The following is a 20,902-nucleotide window of genomic DNA, read 5'->3' on the forward strand; positions in this document are numbered from 1 at the left end:
ATAATTTAAGTTACTATTCGTTTGCGCCGGGCTTGGGTTTTTTTTGAGCATTGTCCTTTGTTCGGCAATAATAAAACCAAAATAATGCATATCTTAAAGGTTATTTTATAAAATGGAAAAACAATTTCAATTGGTCCCAGCACTCTCAATAAGAAGTCTAAAGACTTACTTACTAAAGGCCGGCAGCGGCCGTAAGAGCACGGACAATGTAAGCGCTCCATCACTTGCATTTACGGCCGCTGCTCTTTCAGTGGGGATTGACCCTAAGCGACTACGAAGGGGTTACTTCAGGCAGTGTAGGGGTGGCTTATAAAACTTTTAAAAACGAAAATACATAATTTATTTCGATAACTGTTTATTGGTGAATCAACAGTATTGTGTAATAAACAGCTGCATTCCAACTTAAATTGTTCTGGCTAGAGCCACGAGGAGTACCTGCAACAGATAACAATAAATTAATAACCAACGTCACACAATAGAAAACAAGTTGTTGATAAGTTTGAAATCAGAAATAATTATAGTTTGACCTCAAAATAATTCAGAACAGGTCTGTGATTGATCATCATTTAATAAAACTTCTAAAAACAAAGGTTTTTTTTCATGGTTTTTCTTACCTGTTAGATTCTATGGCTGCTTTGGGTTACAGAACCTCTTTTCTGCATCTGTAATTAAACTTTTGGTTTTTATCCATATTCATACAGAATTTACTGAAAATTAAGGAAATATTTATAATCTCAGGCCTGTTGAGCTTGTTAAACCTTCATGGGGCATCAAGAACGAGTTTGTCATCATATTGAAAAAGTTCTCACAAGTAGCTTGTTTTAAATTTTAAAATAATCCAGGCATCCAGTCTCTTGTGTGAAAAATTGCTTCAAGTTTGGTTATCTAAAACCTATTGTTAATGAGTTTTTATTCAACATGGCATAATTACCTGATAAGAAATTTGTATATCTTCATTACTAATCACGGTACCACATAATATGTGATTAACGTTCATCTGCAACAAATAAACAATTTGTTAGTGTTTTTCAATCATCATAATATTTAGCTGAAGATTTGATGGATTCAGTCCTGTTGAGCTTGTATAAACCGTCATGGTGGCATCGGGAGGAATTTTGTCATCATTTGAACAAAAACTATTATGGCGAGTCATTCTAACCGACACAAAAAATAGTGATAAAGTAAATATTATTTGCTGGTCATGTGATATATGCTTGATCATTAAATATGAGTCACTGTACAAGTGAAATCCTGCACCAACCGCTAATTAAATGAGGAAGAATTATGGATACCAACAAGATAACAATACATTTTTAATTAATTAAAGTCAAATTTACCTTCAGTAGATGCTAATTAGTAGTCATTTCATGCTTTTTCCTGGTAGTCAGGTCACCTATAAAAAATAAAAATAATACTAATTAATATTAGGGATAGTATTAGGGACAAATAACAAATTTTTATTGTACATTTTCAGTGTGATATAATTTTTTTCCTCATTACTCAGTACAGGTCTGTGATAATCATCATTAAAATTGACAAGGTCAGGTAATTTGAATAGACTTTTATCTGTTTTATGAGTATAAATAAATTTCAAACATATTAAAATATATTTTTACCTGTAATCTCGAAGGATGTATTCACTGGAGCTGCTCAGTCCGTCCTGTGAAATTTATGTCATATTATTGTTTGGTCAAAAGCAAGAACTAAAGATGCATTTAGTGCAGTGATACCAGTCTACTATAAACTCGATGTCTACAGCACTATATGCTAGAAGAGATAAATTCTGGAGTACCACACTAAGATTATAAACAACGCGGGTAAAATCGCGGGCAAAGCTAGCACAGTTTATTTATACGAATAATCACTCTAGAATTTATCTCAATGAACAAAAAACGAACTCACCATTACTGAAGTGACTGTTTCAGCCAAATAAAAACACTAGGGTTGTTTACAATAGAAAAATTATAATTTAAAAATTAATTACAGTACAAATAATGAATCATGGTTCCCGACATCATAGCGATTCATATCAAACAGACTGTGATATTTTCAATAGTTTATTTAGTATCTCATGGTGACAGCAACACGGTGCCACTCAGTAACAAACGGTCCGACCAGCGTCGTGCTTAACACTTAACTTAATTGAGGCGATACATTCCGTTTATGTTAAAAATTAAAATTATTCATAATGTTAGAACGTAAAGTTGTATAGTGCGTGAGGCGCTCTCAATAATGTTACATATATTACAGTATGGATTGCATTAGCTACGACGTTTACAATTTGTCCAAGTATTGACTTAAGTCAGGCAGACCCTCCTTAAGTCCTTTCCTTTTCCTTGTCTCCTGCAAAGATAGAAAGAAACCCGTTAGACTTTGGTTTTCATACTTAGTACATAAATAAAATATTCAAAATAAAATGTATCTCCCGCGCCGTAGCATGCAGTCCCAGGACATAAGGATAGAGGTCCTATGCAGCGTTTAGACGCGGGTTGTGTTTTGCTCTGCTTCGTTAGCACGCCGCAGCCGTCAGCGCGAAGCGGCCGACCAGCGACCGACTCGCTGCGGCGCGGCACGGGGTGCCGGAAGGTATATTACAAAGTTCAAACTTTTTAACAATGACAGGTGAGGCCTGTAAGTGAACATGTTGATAACAAACCTGCACGACAACGTAGGGCTTGGAGCCGGGCTCGCACGGGTCTCCGGGCAGGATCTGCCAGTGGTCGAACACGCACTGCGGGAAGGCCTGTCCGCCGGTGTTGGAGCGCAGGTCGGCGGTGAAGCCGAAGGACTCGTTGACGGGCAGGTACGCCTTCACCACGAACATGGGCGTACCGGCGACTTGCGACTCCTCGAACACGTGACCACGCCGTCTGTTCAGCACACCGTAGATACCTCCCACGGCCACTTCAGGGCACTATCACGATGTAACACAAGTTTTGTTAATATTATGTTCTTCGTAAATATAAATAAATAAGTTTACCACTACTAAATATCATACCAATAAATATCAAAACAATGTTTTGATATTTATGATATTTATTGGTGTAGATAATAAAGTTACTGAACATATATTACTGGTACATATAAATATGGAACACTAAGCTTTGACTCATATTTGGTCTATTTTAATTAACATGCCATAACATTCTAATTAGAATGCAGATGCTTAAAAAAAGCATTTTCGGAGCCACATGGATATTTTTTTTTAATTGTCGAACTTGTGGATATTCCAATATAGTAGGGTTGTTATAATTTTGTTTGGAGTGTTAGTTCCCCTATTCAGGCAAGGTGTATGTCGGGTGACGATGCCAAAACAAAGAACTGTTGATCTGCCACGTCTCGGAAAGGCGGAACTATCGTTGCATGCTAGCCCGCTCAGGAAAAACGTGGGGTCATGCTGGGAACATTCACAGCTGATAATGTGCTAGATAGCTTGTTGCTATCACATTTATATAGACATAATAACACAATAAATAATCACGTTACATTGTAACCTCCCAATGCAGTTTTGTATTAATCAATGTTTAATTAAATCTTATCGCACTATGCGTGCTCATTGTCGCTAATTTATCATGAATACTAGCTAATGTTGTACACTTAGTAATACAAAACTGTTTGTGTCGGCGTACAAGCACACTACAAGTCCATGCTGACAAGTGTGACGTACCTGAATCTCGCAGAGGTAGACAGGCTCCATGAGACGCGGCTGAGCGGTCAGCAGACACGCGTACAGACATCTCCTGGTCGTTGGAATGATTTGACCGCCACCCCTGTACGAAACAACAACGTTAGCAAAAGAGTCATTCAACTGCTTCAAGGAAAAAATAAGAAATACTATAAAATATCTTGTTTTTCGTGCTTCTGTTAACTGACTAAAGTTTTCGTAAAATAACTTAGTCCCTCCAGAGAGAGGCATTGAACGTGTTGCGCCTAGGCAGTAGTATTTTATTCATAGATTCTCCAGAGCGCCAGAGTTATTTGAAGAAAATTGTAGAAGATAAATAAACACAAGTGATCCCTTATTTAGAGCTGAAAGTATTACCTGTGGATAGCATCAGTGTGTAGCGTGACATCGTAGATGTTGAAGCGCACACCACGCAGGTTCTCCTCAGCCATGACTCCCTCCTTGGCGGCCCACTGGAAGCCAGCGACCACGGAGTCCTTGATCTCGTTGAGGTACTGCACTCCCTTGGAGCAGTCCACCATGATGTTGGGGCCGGTGCCCTCGGGGCCGAAGCACCAGATCTTACGGGCTTCAGTCACGTCGTATTCGTACTTGTCGGTCAAGTAACGGGCACGGGTCTTGAAGTCATCACGAGGGTTCACCTTACCCTGTGCAACGAAATAACAATGTTTAGTGTAACTTACCACGAGAAACCGATAGCTGTCGAATATAAGGTTAGTAAGAGTGTTTATCCCGCGCCGTTGCATACAGTCCCGGGACATAAGGATAGCGGTCCTGTGCAGCGTTTAGACGCGGGTTATGTTTGGTCTGCTTCGTTAGCACGCCGCAGCCGTCAGCGCGAAGCGGCCGACCAGCGACCGATTCGCTACGGCGCGGCACGGGGTGCCGGAAGGTATATTTAATCAAGAAATATCATTTTAAAGTAGGTAGAAAAGTATTGCTTACATCGTCGATGTCCTCAGGAAGTCCCTCAGGCATGGGCTGGGCCTTCATGAAGAGACGGTTGTGCTTGTTGGGCGACTTGGACAGACACATCTGGTCTGACTCCTCGCTGACAGTCTCACGGTACGACACCACGGGGTCGGATTTCTTGATTGGAATGCAAGCGTGGTCCTCCTCCAAGTCCTGTTAATACAAATATGTATGTGAATAGGAGATCTTACAGGCTAATGTCCAGTAAATTTTTCAAATCACAATTCCTTGATATTTTTAATGTGTTTTCAGGTAAAAACATCGATTTTGATGAAACTTCCAACACATATATTTATTGACTAGTTTTTATGCTATTGCGGCAAAAGTTCTTACGGACACAGGAAACCGCCTTTAATATTAAAAAAAATGTCTCATACATTTATGGGGTCGCAGGCTATGGAAACTAACAACCAATTCCGGTACGAATTATAATGTAAGTCCACTTTGACACCCAGATGCTTATTGTAAGTAACTGGCAACACTTGGGACTGGTCTACTGGTCAAAAAATTTTAAAAACTTCTGTTTTGAAAAGAGTGTCTTCTCCATAAGACCCACTCCTTGGAATCGTACTCCTAGCTGGACGATTCGTAAGCACCTGTATTAATTCTACATGATATAAAACCCTTTAATTCGGGGTGACATACCTTAAGACAGATCTCAAGATGGAGCTCTCCGGCGCCGGCGACGATGTGCTCGCCAGACTCCTCGTTGATGCACTGCACCATAGGGTCTGACTTGGCCAGACGCTTCAGACCCTCGACCAGCTTGGGCAGGTCGGCGGGGTTCTTGGGCTCGACGGCTACACGCACGACGGGCGACACACTGAATTTCATGACCTGGTGAAGATATTGTGTGGTTTAGTTAATATTCTTGAAAATTCAACTTATTCTCTCAAATATTGACTTGCTTCTTAACATTACTATATACTTTCGCGACGTTTTACGTGCTAGTTATTTATTTCAGACATAAAATTCTTGAATTAAAAATTTAGTTTACGAAAAAAGTAGTGGCTAGTTTACCTTCATGTTGTGTGCGTTCTTGAAGGTGGTGATGGTTCCGGTCTTGACGAGGAACTGGTCAACTCCGACCAGACCACAGATGTTACCGCAGGGGACATCCTCGATGGCCTCCACGTAACGGCCCATCATGAGGATGGTACGCTGGATGGTCTTCTCGTACAGATCCTACACAAAAAGATAACAATTAATCTGAAGGTATTTGATATTATAACGTGAGTGATTTTGATGGTAACACAACTTTACTAATAAAGATGAAAGATATGGGGATAACTGTTCACACTGGTGAAGCCCCAAAATCATATAACCCCAGTTTTATTGACTTCACCTGCTGTTTCATCACAACTATCATGACTAAGCAAAACCTAAAAAACATCAAACCAACATTTACTTCTAGACTGCATAAGCTTCATACCTCTTTCTTGCCGGGCTGGAAGTTGGGTCCCATGATGCGGGCCTTCTGTCCGGTGACGACCTTGCCGGAGAAGACACGGCCGAAAGCGTAGAAACGACCCTTGTCGGAAGTCGGCACCATCTTGCTCACGTACATCATCAGGGGTGCTTCGGGGTCACAGCTCTGTAGGGCAAATAAAGACATTTATGAAAATAATTTTGTTAAGGAGAGTGAATATAACTTTATAGATAGTTCAACTCAGATTTGCGCGCGGCCCTATGTGTGCGTCGGCTTGTAAATATACAACTTTCATTCGTGTGACAGTGACGTCGTCCGAGCATGACGTGTTCTTATCGCTTTTTGTTATGGGTACAGTCGTTTACGAAAATGTCTAGTTCTTCACGGAGAAAATGTTTAAGGAGTCTCGTAGCGTTTCAAAAAATGAAACAACATTCAAAGCTTTTTATTATTACATTTTACAGTTTTTCATTATTTTCTCATAAGTTTTTTCAAATTGACGTTGACAGTATCTAAGAAATAAATGAGGTGAAATATCTAAGATGAATTAAATACTCCTTACATATTTTCTAGATCTCGGGGTACGCGGACAATAAATAAAAGTGAGGACTAAGAATGTAAAAAGACGTATAATCTAGTATAATAATGTAAACAAAATGTGTGGGGAATTTTAAAAAATAATATTGCTTCGCATAATGTCGACCAAAATAAGACGGAAATAATGAAACTCATAAATGAACGTTTAAGTCATATTGATGAAGGGATGTTGGGTAATACTTGTCGACATGTACAAAAGAAAAAAGAAAAATACTATAGACATTTTGACATGGAGTCAAAATTTATAATTTACCTCGGTGAGAGTAGCGAATCCGAAAATTCATCATTTGATTTTTCAAGTAGCGATTCAGAATCATTATAAATAAATAAACATTAAATTACGTAATAACTGTTTTTCTTTAAACAGCCGTAACCCCTAAATAACTGTATTTGTACCCGACTGTACCTCTTGTCACGCACACAAAGTCACTGTGTATGTACAAGGGTTACCCACACATAAGGCCGCGCGCAAGACTGAGTTGAACTTACTATACTAACTTTGTTAGTTTGTGATAAAATTAAAACTTCTCTGAAGTCTTAAATAAATGGAGATAATGAAGCATTTTTAACAGACCTTAAAAAAAAAGGAGGGGGTTTCTCTATTTATGTCACAAAAGAAATACAGTTGTACTTTGGCAAAATTTATACAAGTGAACTCACCTTGATACCGAGAGCGGCCTCATCGTCATGAGGTCCCTCGTACAACATCTCCATACGGTACTTCTGGGCCACCACGGGGGACGGCAGGTGGATGGCAATCATCTGAAGCAGAGCTTCACCGGCGGGCAGCCAGCTACGCATCACCACCTGAACAATACAAAATAATTAGTTACCTACATATTTAAAACAAATAATCAAAAAAGTTAATTAAGTTTTTAGAGTAGAATGTCTCATACATTTATGGGGTTGCGGGCTATGGAAACTCACAACCAATTCCGGTATGAATTGTACTGTAAGTCCACTTTGACACCCAGATGCTTATCATAAGTAACTGGCAACACTTGGGACTGAAACTTCTTCAGAAAGAAAATAGAACTCAAAATTCAATCAAAGTCTACCTAATTAAATTTTATTCTGATAAATAAATCGGAAGCTAGTTATTTTAATAACAATAACTAATATTGCAATCCATGACAATTAATCATTTGAAATTCTTACCTTGAGCAGGGCTTTGCCGTCCTTGTCAGCATCTTCGTGCTTGATGGTGACTCCGATCTTGGTGAGGAGACCGTCGATCTCCTCCTTCTTGAAGTTCATGATGGCGTCGAACACCTTGTAGATGGGGTCCAACACGTACATGCAGAACGAACGCTTGTTGTCATTGTCCTTCTGTTTAGCCCACTTCTTGGTCTTGGCGTTGAAGAAGTTCTCTCCCCAAAGCCTAGACAATGAGAAAATAATAGCTTAGAATTAAGAGGCCAAGACCTCAAAGCATAAGAATAACCCAGCTTTGAAATAGGTTTATTAAGAAAGCCTTATGAATGTGCCAGACACACTATAAACTAAAACTACCCTAACTCCTGAATTTTCAAGTCCCGACGCCGATGTCGCTCTGTGTATACAAATAAATGTATCTCAACAACCGTTGTAAAAAGCCAACAGTGACAATTCACCAATCCAAGTTGAGAAATAATATCCGTCCCGGTCTGCCGCTGGTGTATAGCATGAAACACTTTACCCAGTATCAATGGGACGAATATCCACCTAAAAGTACGATATCTTCTAGTAAAACATCCAAATTGAGAACCTTCTCCTTTTTGAGAAGTAACATATCAATCAAAAAACTACGTGAGAAATACCCAAGCCATATCTAAACATTCTTAATGTTCTTGAATAAATTGTTGGTCGACGTAAGTTTATGTTTCGAACAACTACAAAAAAGTTTCATCAAGCTAATAGCATGGTCCGAGCCTTGGGAAGCTACGTTTGACGGCCATCGGTAGGTACAATTAATTATCTTTGCGGCAATGTAAAATGAGTTCTATATCAACGACATAAGGTTCAACGAGCATAGCCTTGCTTAGTCCGTGGCGGCGAGGTCGCGGGTGCACGAATCAATGCGCGACACGTCATTACTTGCATCTGCAATGCTGCATTGGAGCTTCGCCGTAGAAAGTTCGAGAAAGCACAAATAATTTGGAAATAAATTACCCATGTTATGTATTGAAAGAATGACGTATTTATTCGAAGGGATCTCAATGTTCGTAGGCTATTTTCGGATATAACTCATCATTTGTACACGAGCAACCACGTGCGCAAACATAACCTGAAAATGTTTACCGATTGCTTTTATCTTGCTGAACACACCAGTTACGACATTTAAAACTTTATTTTTACGTGATAAGCAAACTATTTACATCTGATAACGTATGAACTTAAACAATTGTTCTATGGACACATTAATTTCATTCCTAGCTACACCTTGTTACGAAAAAACTGGCTGGCTGGTTAGGAACTGATCAAAAAGAAACACCACAACTAACATTTCCTCTTTTTACATCCTAAATCTTAAAATACGATACCTATTGAGCAAAAATTGCTTCCTTGAAAAATAAATGGCATTTCAAGTCAAGTTATGGAGCTACCTTGAAAGCAAATATTTTTTTCAGAAATATACGGTAAAAAAAAGTTTAAAGATTCCACATACCTGTTCATAAGCTTGACAAGGTCGATCTTGAACTTGTCGGCGTACATTTCAGCGAACTGCTTGAGGGTGAAGGCCCAGCCGTGGAGACCGGAACCGAAACCCACGGAACCCTTGCTGGGGTCCACGCGGACCTCACCTGGTTAAACGGAACGAACATTGGGTATTTTGCCAGTTTTTGGAAATATTTCCTGAAGTGTTATGACAGTGACATATGTTTTTGATGCGAATGGATAAGAAATAGATCGAAGCATTTTGTGGATAAATAGGTTAATGTTTTTACATTTCCTATAGACTTCCGACGAGTATTTTTTTATGATTTGTATGGTAGAAATGAAGTATTAAATACGCATATCTCTAGAGATTTAAGAAAGAAGACGTCAATAATTATTTGTTAATAATGTTTATTTATCTTATTCAGCCGTAACACGTCGGAAGATTACGTAAATTGTAATGTTTCCCAACAACCGTTGTAAATAGCCAACAGTGACAATTCACCAATCCAAGTTGAGAAATAATTTCCGTCCCGGTCTGCCGCTGGTGTATAGCATGAAACACTTTACCCAGTATCAATGGGACGATCACTTAAATCCCTTAACATTCAAAGCCCAAGATCATCGACAAAATAAAAATAACTGTTTTCTATGAATTCATCCTTAAATTTTAGGAAAAATAGACGTTTATGTTGTCGGTGAACTTCGGAACTCTGTAGAACATGAATTTTGTTCGTAAAGCTTAACTATTTTCTTTGTGCATAACAATCCTCGTTATAATGTCATATTGAACTGCAGCAAGCTGTAGAAACTACTATCATTTAATTAGTCGCGAGGTTGTAGGGTTAAAAAACGTATTGGCCTACAAAAGAAATGCAATATTTTTTTTTTATTGCTTTTGGTTTTTATAAATGAAACGAGTGTCGGTGCGGAGTTTATTTGTCCTAGGTTGAATAAAAACCTTATCATTTTCTGACTGACTGACTAAAACGAAGTTTTTATCCGGTAATCAAAATACAACTAACGAAAAAAGGGATTAAAACTATCTCAGAGATAAAGTAGTTCAATAAAAATGTCGTTTCCTATTATTCTTTGCCAAGATATTTCTGAAAGTGTTTACGTATAAACTCGAAAAGCCGTGTTGAATGTGAGAATTACACAATATTATTGAATGGGAACACAAAGAGTCGACCTTGGCGCGATTATCAATGCGGATCGCGCGATTTACACGTTACAAACACGTTGGCATCGTGATAACATGACGATTACATTTTTGTATTCAAACTTTACTTTTATCGTTCATAGTTTCGCATTTCAGTTCTCTAGACTTTTAACATATAGGGTAAATACGCCAAATGTCGGCCTCCCCCCAAACTTCGGCCGTCTGTACATTTTCAGCTTGCATTCATTCAAAAGGTAATTAAGTGTTAGTTTTGCTCCTCGAATTGCAACCTTGGTTTATACTCTATACGTACAAATCGTTACTATCCGATTCTGTCACTTACTCTTCTCATACTGAGCGTCAGTAGCGATTGCGCCGTTGAAACATCAAATTCGCACGTAAAGTAGCTTACTCGAAGTGAATACTCACATTTTGGGGATTGATATTAGAACGATAAAACATTTATTTATTTTTGTTTTAAGCTTGATTGTCACTAATGAGTTATTTTTACTATATTTTAAGATAGTTTTTTCAGCGTTTTGCGTATATTTTTCAAGGAAAAATAGGAGGCCGCCATTAGGACAACAGTTTTGACTTAAAACCGGAGTCTCGGCCGTGGCCGACTTAAAGCAAATGCAGTCTATTTTATAAATTCCTATTGTACTAATTCCGTTGGCTTAACAAGAGAATTTGCAAAGCTTATAGGCAAATAGATCTATTTTACGTTTAATAGCCAAATAACGGCCGGGGTGATATTAGTTGAATCTCGAGAAATAAGGTACAAGAAATAGGGGCCGACATTAGAATCGTAAATAATCGTAATGTCGACCAGCCTCGAACTCAAGCGCCACTATACAGGCTGATGAAAAAATACTTTTATATTTTTTCATTTTCTCAAAATGAAATAATTTATTTATTATAATTCATTATATCGTATAGGAGTTAAGTTTAAATGTAGGAGTTGACAGTATTGTAGGCATGTTTATGGTACTTTATAGTTTGATACTTGCTATCTATTAAACCGTTCTTATTAGCTTAAAAAATATAAATGGTTGGTCGTGAATACGACTTTTTTTGTTTAGGGGAAACAAAAAAAATATTTTACTATAAATTAAACAAATACAATTACAAATGTATACTTAGTATTATATTATAATTCTGCTAAAATAAATCATGTTAATAATATTTGTAGTAATAAGGCAGTGCCTTAATTTAAAACAGCCTGTACCTGGCCGACATTTGGAAAAAACGCAACCGACCTTGGGCCGTGAATGGCCGACTTTAGGGTTTTTCTGTTCTCGACGCATCTAAGCCTTATTACTTTTTTCTTTTCGTAGAAATATCAATCTTATGCCTATAAACATGACATAGATTAATCAAACTATCCAAAACCGCATCAGAAACTATCTTTCGTTGGAAACTGACGGTGCTATAGCGAACCGCAATCAGAAAATCGCTAAGGGGGCCGACATTTGGCGTATTTACCCTAGGCCATTTTTAAAAGACCCAATGGACGCAGACTCGCAACACCAAAAAGCGTCCGTTAATAAAATACCACGGCAAGCAAGGGTGCCTAAACAATACAGCTTTATTTTCTTGAATATTGAAATTACATTACAGAATAACAGTGAAATGTTGTCGCAAAAGTTTATATTCACGTATATTTTCAAAGGTTAACATAAAGCAGACCTAATAATTGAAAAATTTCCAGCAAATCTAGACACACGGCAGTGTGTCCGCCAAGTTCGAGCAAAAAAAGCGACACACCGGCCGTGGGTTATATTACACGAACCATTTCGGGCCAAATTCGACCCCCCTGTAACTCAAAATCTATTTTATTTACGCATATCAAATTTCTAGTATCTGTTGAGACCCCCTCACTTATCTAAAATACAAAATTTCATTAATATACCTATTGTAGGTCTTGAGATATTGCCGTCAGAAAATCGCTATTTTTACTATACACTCACTGACTGACTGACTCACTCATCAAAAACCTAGACCACTTCCAATGGTCGTATTGACTTGAAATTTGGCATGGAGGTAGGTCCTTATGTCAAGGTAAAGGGAAAAATCTGAAAATGGCCAAGTGTGAGTCGGTTTCAAAATAATGAAGGTGTTTTATACCCGGTGTAAATGTATACCCCTAAGGAACTAAAACGAACTAAATTTATCTATATTTATATAATATATCTTCGAATGGTCGTACCGATCTGAAATTCGTTACAAAGGATTGTATTTAGTCAAAGTAAAGTAAAAATCTGAAAACGGCCAAGTGTGAATCACTTTCGAAAATAACAAATGTGTAACTTTGATCCACGAACATAATATATGATAACATGTCATGTCAGTCAGTTGGTAAATCTAGTCCATTTAGTTAATCTAGTTCACTTCTTTGTAAGAAACATAGTGCATATAAAAAAATCTGAAAGATAGTATAAATGAGACATTTCTTTAACTAACTTCATCATAAGAAAAAAATAAAATAAACAACCTTACAAAAATAAATGAAATCCCACCCAAAACAAAAATGTGAAAGACTGCCAAGTTCGATAATATGGGAATGCTTCGCCTATAAAAGAAGTGAGATCTGAATAAGTACCAAGTTCCATACACATACCTCAGTTAAAAATAGTTACTTTTTAATGATGTTACTTGGCAAGTTTTAATAGAAAATTAAATACTTGATTCATTGCGTTTAGTAGGTTTATAACAAGGAGTGTGAAAACTTGCCAAGTGACATCATTAAAAAGTAACTATTTTTAACTGAGGTATGTGTATGGAACTTGGTACTTATTCAGATCTCACTTCTTTTATAGGCGAAGCATTCCCATATTATCGAACTTGGCAGTCTTTCACATTTTTGTTTTGGGTGGGATTCAAAATGACGTCACTAGCCTAAAGGAACAAAGCGTGGGCAGGTGGTGGGCGAGCTACGTTACGTTTCACCCCCACTCACGAGTAGGGGCACGTGTTATTTATGAAGGGTACTTTAAAGATTTAGGGAGTTTCCATGAAACAAGGAGTCAGAAGCTTTAAGTTTTGAAAGAAAGTTTGTGCAGTTAGTTAAACCTAGTTTTGTAAACTGGCAATAAGTAAGTTTTGCAATTGCCTGCCCTAATATTTAAGCTACCCTAGTAATTTCTACAGCCAAAATCAAAAAATAATAAAACATTATTTGATTAGAAAGTGCAACCACTTCAAAGTTTTAAACCTGAAGTGAAAGGATAATGCATTCCATTATCCATTCACTTTTTAGTCTAATGTCATGTCAGTCTTTTTTGAGTAAAAAGTTCATATGTAATGGAATACTTATCAGATTTGTGTTAATAAGTATATACTAACAATGTTTGAATAGTCTAATATTAGTCTTTAAGGTATATGTGTATGAGACTGAAAATAAAGATATTTGATAATTTATCTACTACTCACCCATGGGACCACCATCGTCATTGTAGGTGGCGATGATGACGTTGACGTTTTCAACAATACGCTGGAAGGTCTGGTAGAGCTCCTCAGCCTCCAACTGCAGCTCGAGCAGAGCGCGGTCCATCTTGTTCATGAACAGAATAGGCTTGATGCGCTCGGCAATAGCCTGACGCAGCACAGTCTCGGTTTGTACGCACACACCTAGGGAAATTAAGTTTAAATAACATGGTGGCCATTTTAAAGTCAGTGCTTCATTGAAGAGATTTTTGGGAACAGGAATATGTTCTGAAAAATTGCACAATTCGCAAATTTATCTGAAATAGATGATAATCTGAAAGCAGGATGTGCTACTTTCTTTGTGTCTCTGAACATAAAGAACTCAGGATGATTGGGCAGAATGTGATTAGATTTGAGAAATTGTTTTTCATAATCTGCCTCAAGTCTTATCTGGGACTGATATGGGTAAAAGTTTAATGTCAAGCAATGACAATGTTATAGTTCGGCCATTCAGAGAATGCGTTCCTGACACGTCGCGATTGAACTGACGACGTAATAACATTCATTGATTATTGATATAATAATGTTGTTTTAATGCTCCTCAATTGTTAAAACGGTAAACAACCAGCAAAAATATTTTTATCGTAACTGCAACGCCATTGCAAAGTTACGTCGTCAGTTCAATCGCGACGTGTCAGGAACGCATTCTCTGAATGGCCGAACTATAAGTACAAACAATGTAATTATACTGTGTGCTATTAATTGGCAATTATTGAATGCAACTTTGTTCTTGCAAGAGTTTTATCTCGCGCACTATATGCAATTGAAACAGGTTATGCAATATCAAAATTGCATAAGTTTTACATTACAATAAAAAATATGAAAATACTTTTTTTACAAATGAAAGTAATGCTGTAGGCCATTAAGTATACCTGTTACTTTCTTTCTGATCTAAGAGTATGCAACCAGCTGTTGGGGTAGCTAAACTACACTAATTTGGGAAAAAATATAAAGAAAAACTTACCAGAGACACAATCTACAACCACAAGGGCACCGTCAGTTACACGGAGCGCGGCAGTCACTTCCGACGAGAAGTCAACGTGTCCAGGTGAGTCAATCAGGTTAATCAAGAAACCCTTCTCTCCCTTCTCACGCTGGTCAGCGTTGGTGATGAAGACCATGTCTTTCTCTTCCAGCTCGAAGAACATGGAGATAGCACTGTGAAGATATTATAAGCATTACAAAGGTGCATTGTTCCATCTATTGTGTAATTTTTATGTTGGGTAACTCAGATGGCCGTTCTGAAGATCTTCAGTGATATTCAGTTTCAAATGGTAAGAACAATCATCATGTAAATATTATTATGAATGTAAAATATTGTGTACCAAGTTGATCAACATTTTGCACCACTCTTAGGTCATATTGTGAAATCATGACAAAACAAAATTTTAGAGCTGTTTTTTACACGAAATGCATTACTATGCTTATTTTAGTGTTCACTTATTTCAATTCTATGTGGGTTTGTATAAACATAAGAACAGCTGACTGATGAACTGACATGTAAATACCACATGTTATCATAACAATAAAGACAAAGGAATCAATGCAATTACTTTTCATGTAGCTGCAAGTAGCTAACATACTTTTTCCAAGACAATAGACAAGCCCAACTATTTAAAGTTCAGCAAATGACAGCTTTTCGTACATAACCTCAAAATGTAAGATAGACATTCGAGACCTCTAGAGTCAAGTTCAAGGGTACACAGTTGCCGACTCAGCGCCGGCATTGTCGGGCAAACAATAAGCTGTCAATTATTACCATGTGGTGACGCTTTACTCACGTAGACTTGATGGTGATGCATCTGTCCTGCTCGTCCTTGCGCGTGTCCGTGAAGCGGGTCTCACCGGCGCGGGCTCCCGCGATGATACCGGCTTTGGAGACCAGCGAGTCCGTCAGGGTGGATTTGCCGTGGTCGACGTGGGCGATGACGGACATGTTGCGGATGTTCCGCTTCTTGTCCATCATCGAACGGATCTCGTCTACGGTGAAATTCACCTGCGCAAACCAGAAAACACCTCGTCAACATACCCAACATCACAACACAGATGGAACACTTCGTACACGCACGTTTCATTTTTAAAACTGTATCTGTTACTGCAGCTCCCGTATTGTCCTAGACTTAAGCTATCCAAACTGAACTTTAGCGATTCTACACCGACAACGATCAATCACCGCAACACTTGGAAACGTCATCCGATCACAAAGACGACCGTCGTGAAGAATGTTAAATTTTATATCAGTTTAAACTCGAAAGCCGTAAAATATAAACGCGAAACTGTAGCACAGATACACAGGAACACTTTTCCGCACTTAATTATGAAGTTAAATACTCACCATATTGGATGGTTTTAGATTTTTCGTTCAATAAAATAAACTACCATACGCCAGCAATGGCGTACGCTTGAAAAAGGACCCTTTCGTCCGAGGGCCGGATGTGGCAGGCAGCCGTCAAATAAAAGTGATACCATAGACAACTTATGTTGCCATTTTATATTATAGTTGAGACAGAAAATATTGTGCAAGAGGGCATTTGAAGTTGAATTTTGAATTGTGTTTGAACTATAATGTGTTTACTGTTGCACAATTATGATAAAATAAAGAATGTTAAGTCTTTAAATAATAAAATGCTCTAGTTTTTAATTAGTTATGTGATAATTTAGTTTCAATGGCTTATGGTAACATTGAACCGTAACAATACAGTTAAATATTCTTTGTCGTCTTTGGTGTTCTCATGCGAGCACAGATTATCTGCCGTTGAATGACTGGAATAAAGGTTGATCTTTGAATCAATTTGAGAAAACAATCAGTTTCACACATTTACTTTATTTTCACTCTAGGCCTGCAATAACATTTTGCAATATTAGAAAAAAAAATTGTGTCCTAATTCAAGTAACTAACAATCATTGCGCAATCGCAGCTCCACGATATCAGAGTAATGTACAGCTTGGCAAAAAAGAGTGTGGAATAAATGAGGTCAGCACTATCGCACCTGTGGCAACCCGGAGTACTACGACTCACAGATTTTGATATTTGTTATTTTTGAAGATATTCAATCCTAAGTAGGCGATGTGCCTTGGACACTTCAATGTCCAGTATTAACGATGTTAACAATTTTTATTTGATTTTGATTTTTAGTTCCAACTGTCACCGCGTCAGACTTTTTTTTGCCAAGCTGTAGATGTTATGATTCCACATCCTCAATGTATGTAGCAGGTTGCAGCGACTTTCATTATGTTTAAAAGACTGTGTCGGATGTATAGAGTCAATCAAGCAACATTTTTATTCTAGGGAGGTGGCAATATCATAAAGGAGATGGCCAAAAAAAAACCCAGAGTCGACAGAAACTTCGTATGTATGGTTGGATTCAGTATAATGTGTAGATTACAAAAAGTATTTCATATCATCTGAAAACCATGGGGTTCTCTTTTTACAAGGCTTTTTCGATGAAGATTTTAGTACATAAAAAAGCTTAACTTTACTGTTTGCTGTTCATTAGAAGTTGTGCATAGGGTAAAAACTTTACACTCAGGTGTATGTCTGTTAGCACTATACAAGAGTGAAGGTTTAGAGCTGAGCTGATGATGGAGAATAGAGAAGGTCAAGGGAACTCGGCAATGGTAAATATGAACTACCTCGTATTTGGGCTTATAATATTCGCATTGACGAGAACTTTGAACTTGAACTCAGAGAGCAAAAATAATTAAAAAAAAAAGTAAGTTTTTTTTTAACCTTTAAGTTTTTTTTAAATTAACCTTTGCCAGTTCAGAAGTTTACACATAACAGGGAAACCAAGTAGGTAAGGTCGGTACCTTATCGTATCTGGAGTGGTTCATGTCAATAGTGCAATGGGAGGGGGTCAAACTCAAGACCTTTTAATTACCAGGCAAACTCTGTAACTATGGTGATATTACTATTCACATGTATAATGTTAGTATACATTGTTTTTTATGGTCCTTTTTGGAAATAATCTTTAAAAACAACATAAATTCAACATAACCAATTTTTGTTAAAATATGATATAGCTCCTATACCCTATGGATTTCAGGCTGGACTTTTTGGCACTATCAAAAGTCTATCATAATGAACCCATTGGTACCCATTTCGTTGCTGTCGATTCTGGGTTTTTTTACTATGAAAAATTGGCCATCTCCTTTGTATGCCTTCAGTAAGTACAAGAGGCTTCGAAGGGTGAGAACTTGTTAGAAAATTAATTCGCTACTGACTAATAGATGGCGCTGTCCAGTACTAAAATGTTGCAACATTTCAACACACACGTACGATGGGCAAGTAGTTTTGCTATTTACCACAAGGTGGCATTGTTACCAATACTAAGATTAACTAAAGAAAAATTAAATTAGATTTATGAAAACTTTACCGTAATCTTTTGTAAAAATATTACTCTACAATCATGTAGTGGTCAATGTATATTTTTGGTTTAATATTAATAAAATCATCACGATTAGAAAAGTAAAATGGACACATTGTAAGTTACTTACCAGAGTTCTATACCTTTTTATAAGTTTTTATTTTTGCATCGTGCATACCTTGATAACATAACAAAGGCAGCTGTTTATTTTAGCAATTAACGTTAAAATATAGATTGATTGTATGATATGTATAAGTTTGATGTGTAGTCTGTAATCTAGGGGCAAGGGCAGTGGGGTAGGGGTTGGACGTTGCATTATTGCGAGGGTGGATAGGTATTTAGGGCTGCCAATAATATTAAAATAGTCCTATGATTCCTACATTTATGTATTTTATGAAATACTATTATGTAGAAACATGTATAGATAATAAAATTAAAGAAAAGAGAGTGCTGTGCCGAGTTGGCAAGCCAGAGAGGGCAAGAGGAGGATGACTTAATTCACCTACTTTACGATATAGGTATTTTATGTACTTACCAATTTACCAAGTAGCTGCTAACCTGTATCCACAACATATTTTCCAATTTGTTGTACTGTTCATTTCTGCAAAGCTGCTTTATTATAAATTCCTAGGACAGTTTATTTTTTTTAAACCATGGACTAAAACGACCTAAGATTGATTCTCTACAGTAGGATAAGTTAGAAAAACATGTCGAGTTATCCAGCTATTATGTAGGCAAGTACCTTTTTTGTAAATAAAAAAGTTAAATGGTCATTTTACCATGACCTTACCTACAAACAAATTGTCTTAAAAGGTTTTTTAAATGCTTCGAAACGACCAAGTCACGTCGTTATCTCAATTTGGTACAAAACAGTTAGCTTACTTAGCATTTTTAGTTTTTCGTTAACTTGTTGTTTACATTTATTTCCGGCATGTTTTCCTTCTTGAGGAACCTTTTTTATAAGTCTAGGTCAAACCCTGATATCATGGTTATAAGACAGACTAGTTCTAGATCATACAGTTGTCCTGAAGAAACTCCATTGTTCTTCAAACCTTCCAAAAAAATTGCAATATCATAAAAAGGCCATAAAAGTAATTAACGATTTTTTTATACCGGCAACCCTGTGCAGCCGGTTCGTAGGGGTGACGCCAAGGTCACCAGATTACATAAATTTGAACGAAACTCCTCCGGTGCCGTGGGCGCGTGTCCGAATAAATTACACCTTTGTTATTGCATTTTATATCGATTAAAAAGTTCATCAATCGATTTTTCAACACAACGCGTTATAACAAAGGAGGTTTAGGTTCAGTTTTATCTTTTATTTTAGGTAGGTACGTGATGAAGCTATCTTTGAACTATCTATCACCAAGTCTGTGGTACTGCAATGGATTGGTGACCAAACAAATGTATCCCTTCAAGTTTTTGCTAAAGATATTGTTTAACTTACTTAAGTTTTTTCAGATAGCCTATGTCTGTCACTGTAAAATAGCTGGACGGATTTGAAAGTTACTGTCAACTGATTATTCGATATGGAATAGGACACATCTTCTGAAAACACGGAGTAACTGTCTATCTTTCTGCTGATCTACCTAGTCCGTATTTTCAGTAGATACTAGCCACACCCTACACTTCCTAAATTCCGTTCAGCCATTTTACAGAGATAGACAGACTTCAGACAGACATTTCTACCTTAGAAATGTCTGTCTGAAGTCTGTCTCCCACATATAATTTTGCCGTCCCACACAGGTACAATTAAGAGGAAAACAAAACAAACTTATCTAATAGTTGTCCATCACCTTTACCGGTTACTCGACGTTGTAAAACCGTTACTACGCGGTGCAATTAGCTCGCCGGTAGCACAATAATAGACCAGCGTTAAATATATGGCTGCTATTTTGGACCACTGAAGCTACACAGTTCACGAATAGGCACGGAGAGAGTTTCGTGATCTGATTAAGTAAATCCTTGTAAATTTTCCAAACTCTAAATTACAACTTTGCATTTCTGAAGTTAGCTACTTGACGCCTTACGTATCTACAAATTAGCATGTAGGTGTGTTTATATTTTTTTCGACTATTGTAAAGGCAATAGCGACCAACTTTGAATAAGCAAAGCTTTTCGTCAATATAAGATTTTCTTTCAGCGTTGTCGCAGGAACTGCTTAATCGCAATTTATAAACTGTAGTCATCCGAAACTCCGGAGTATGCCCCTTGCATGATTCTACAAAGCAGCCCGACATTCGTAGCTAGTAGATAAGTACCGTCCTCTGCCGGTACCCATAGGTACGCCTGGAACATTCGATTTCAATCTTAATTCCTCGATTTCCATCTTAATAATCATTTCCTCTTGACTCGTACCTAAATCATCTTGGTATGACACCTACAATGGCGTTCCATACATTTATGAGCTTCTATTGTCTTTAGTAAGTAAGTAACAATAACCTTAATAAAAGGAATATTAGTATTTGAAACATTACCTAGAAGATAAGGAAGATAATTACAAAATTAGCTTTATGATAGTGTTGTTAATTACCATTCTTTTTAATGATGCTCAATATAATACCAAT

The 20,902-nt window shown here is 37.4% G+C and overlaps 1 protein-coding gene and 1 long non-coding RNA gene across 2 annotated transcripts; both read right to left on the reverse strand.

The window, feature by feature from the left end:
- Positions 1-338: 338 nt before the first annotated feature.
- Positions 339-925, reverse strand: LOC124637921. The gene is made up of 2 exons (XR_006985306.1): positions 615-925; positions 339-435 (listed from the first exon to the last, which is right to left on the reverse strand). It is a non-coding gene; the product is annotated as an uncharacterized LOC124637921 (long non-coding RNA).
- Positions 926-1,944: 1,019 nt separating this feature from the next.
- LOC124637920 (translation elongation factor 2) lies at positions 1,945-16,459 on the reverse strand. Its single transcript, XM_047174649.1, has 15 exons — positions 16,304-16,459; positions 15,750-15,964; positions 14,933-15,126; positions 13,915-14,112; positions 9,331-9,466; positions 7,842-8,064; positions 7,344-7,490; positions 6,090-6,251; positions 5,678-5,842; positions 5,303-5,494; positions 4,631-4,810; positions 4,043-4,332; positions 3,668-3,770; positions 2,657-2,914; positions 1,945-2,343 (listed from the first exon to the last, which is right to left on the reverse strand). The coding sequence occupies exons 1-15, from the start codon at positions 16,304-16,306 to the stop codon at positions 2,275-2,277; spliced, it is 2,535 nt and encodes an 844-aa protein (XP_047030605.1). The 5' UTR covers positions 16,307-16,459; the 3' UTR covers positions 1,945-2,274.
- Between the last annotated feature and the right edge of the window lie 4,443 nt (positions 16,460-20,902).

The sequence above is a fragment of the Helicoverpa zea genome, chromosome 17 (genome assembly GCF_022581195.2).
Source record: "Helicoverpa zea isolate HzStark_Cry1AcR chromosome 17, ilHelZeax1.1, whole genome shotgun sequence".
Classification (NCBI taxonomy): Eukaryota; Metazoa; Arthropoda; class Insecta; order Lepidoptera; family Noctuidae; genus Helicoverpa; species Helicoverpa zea.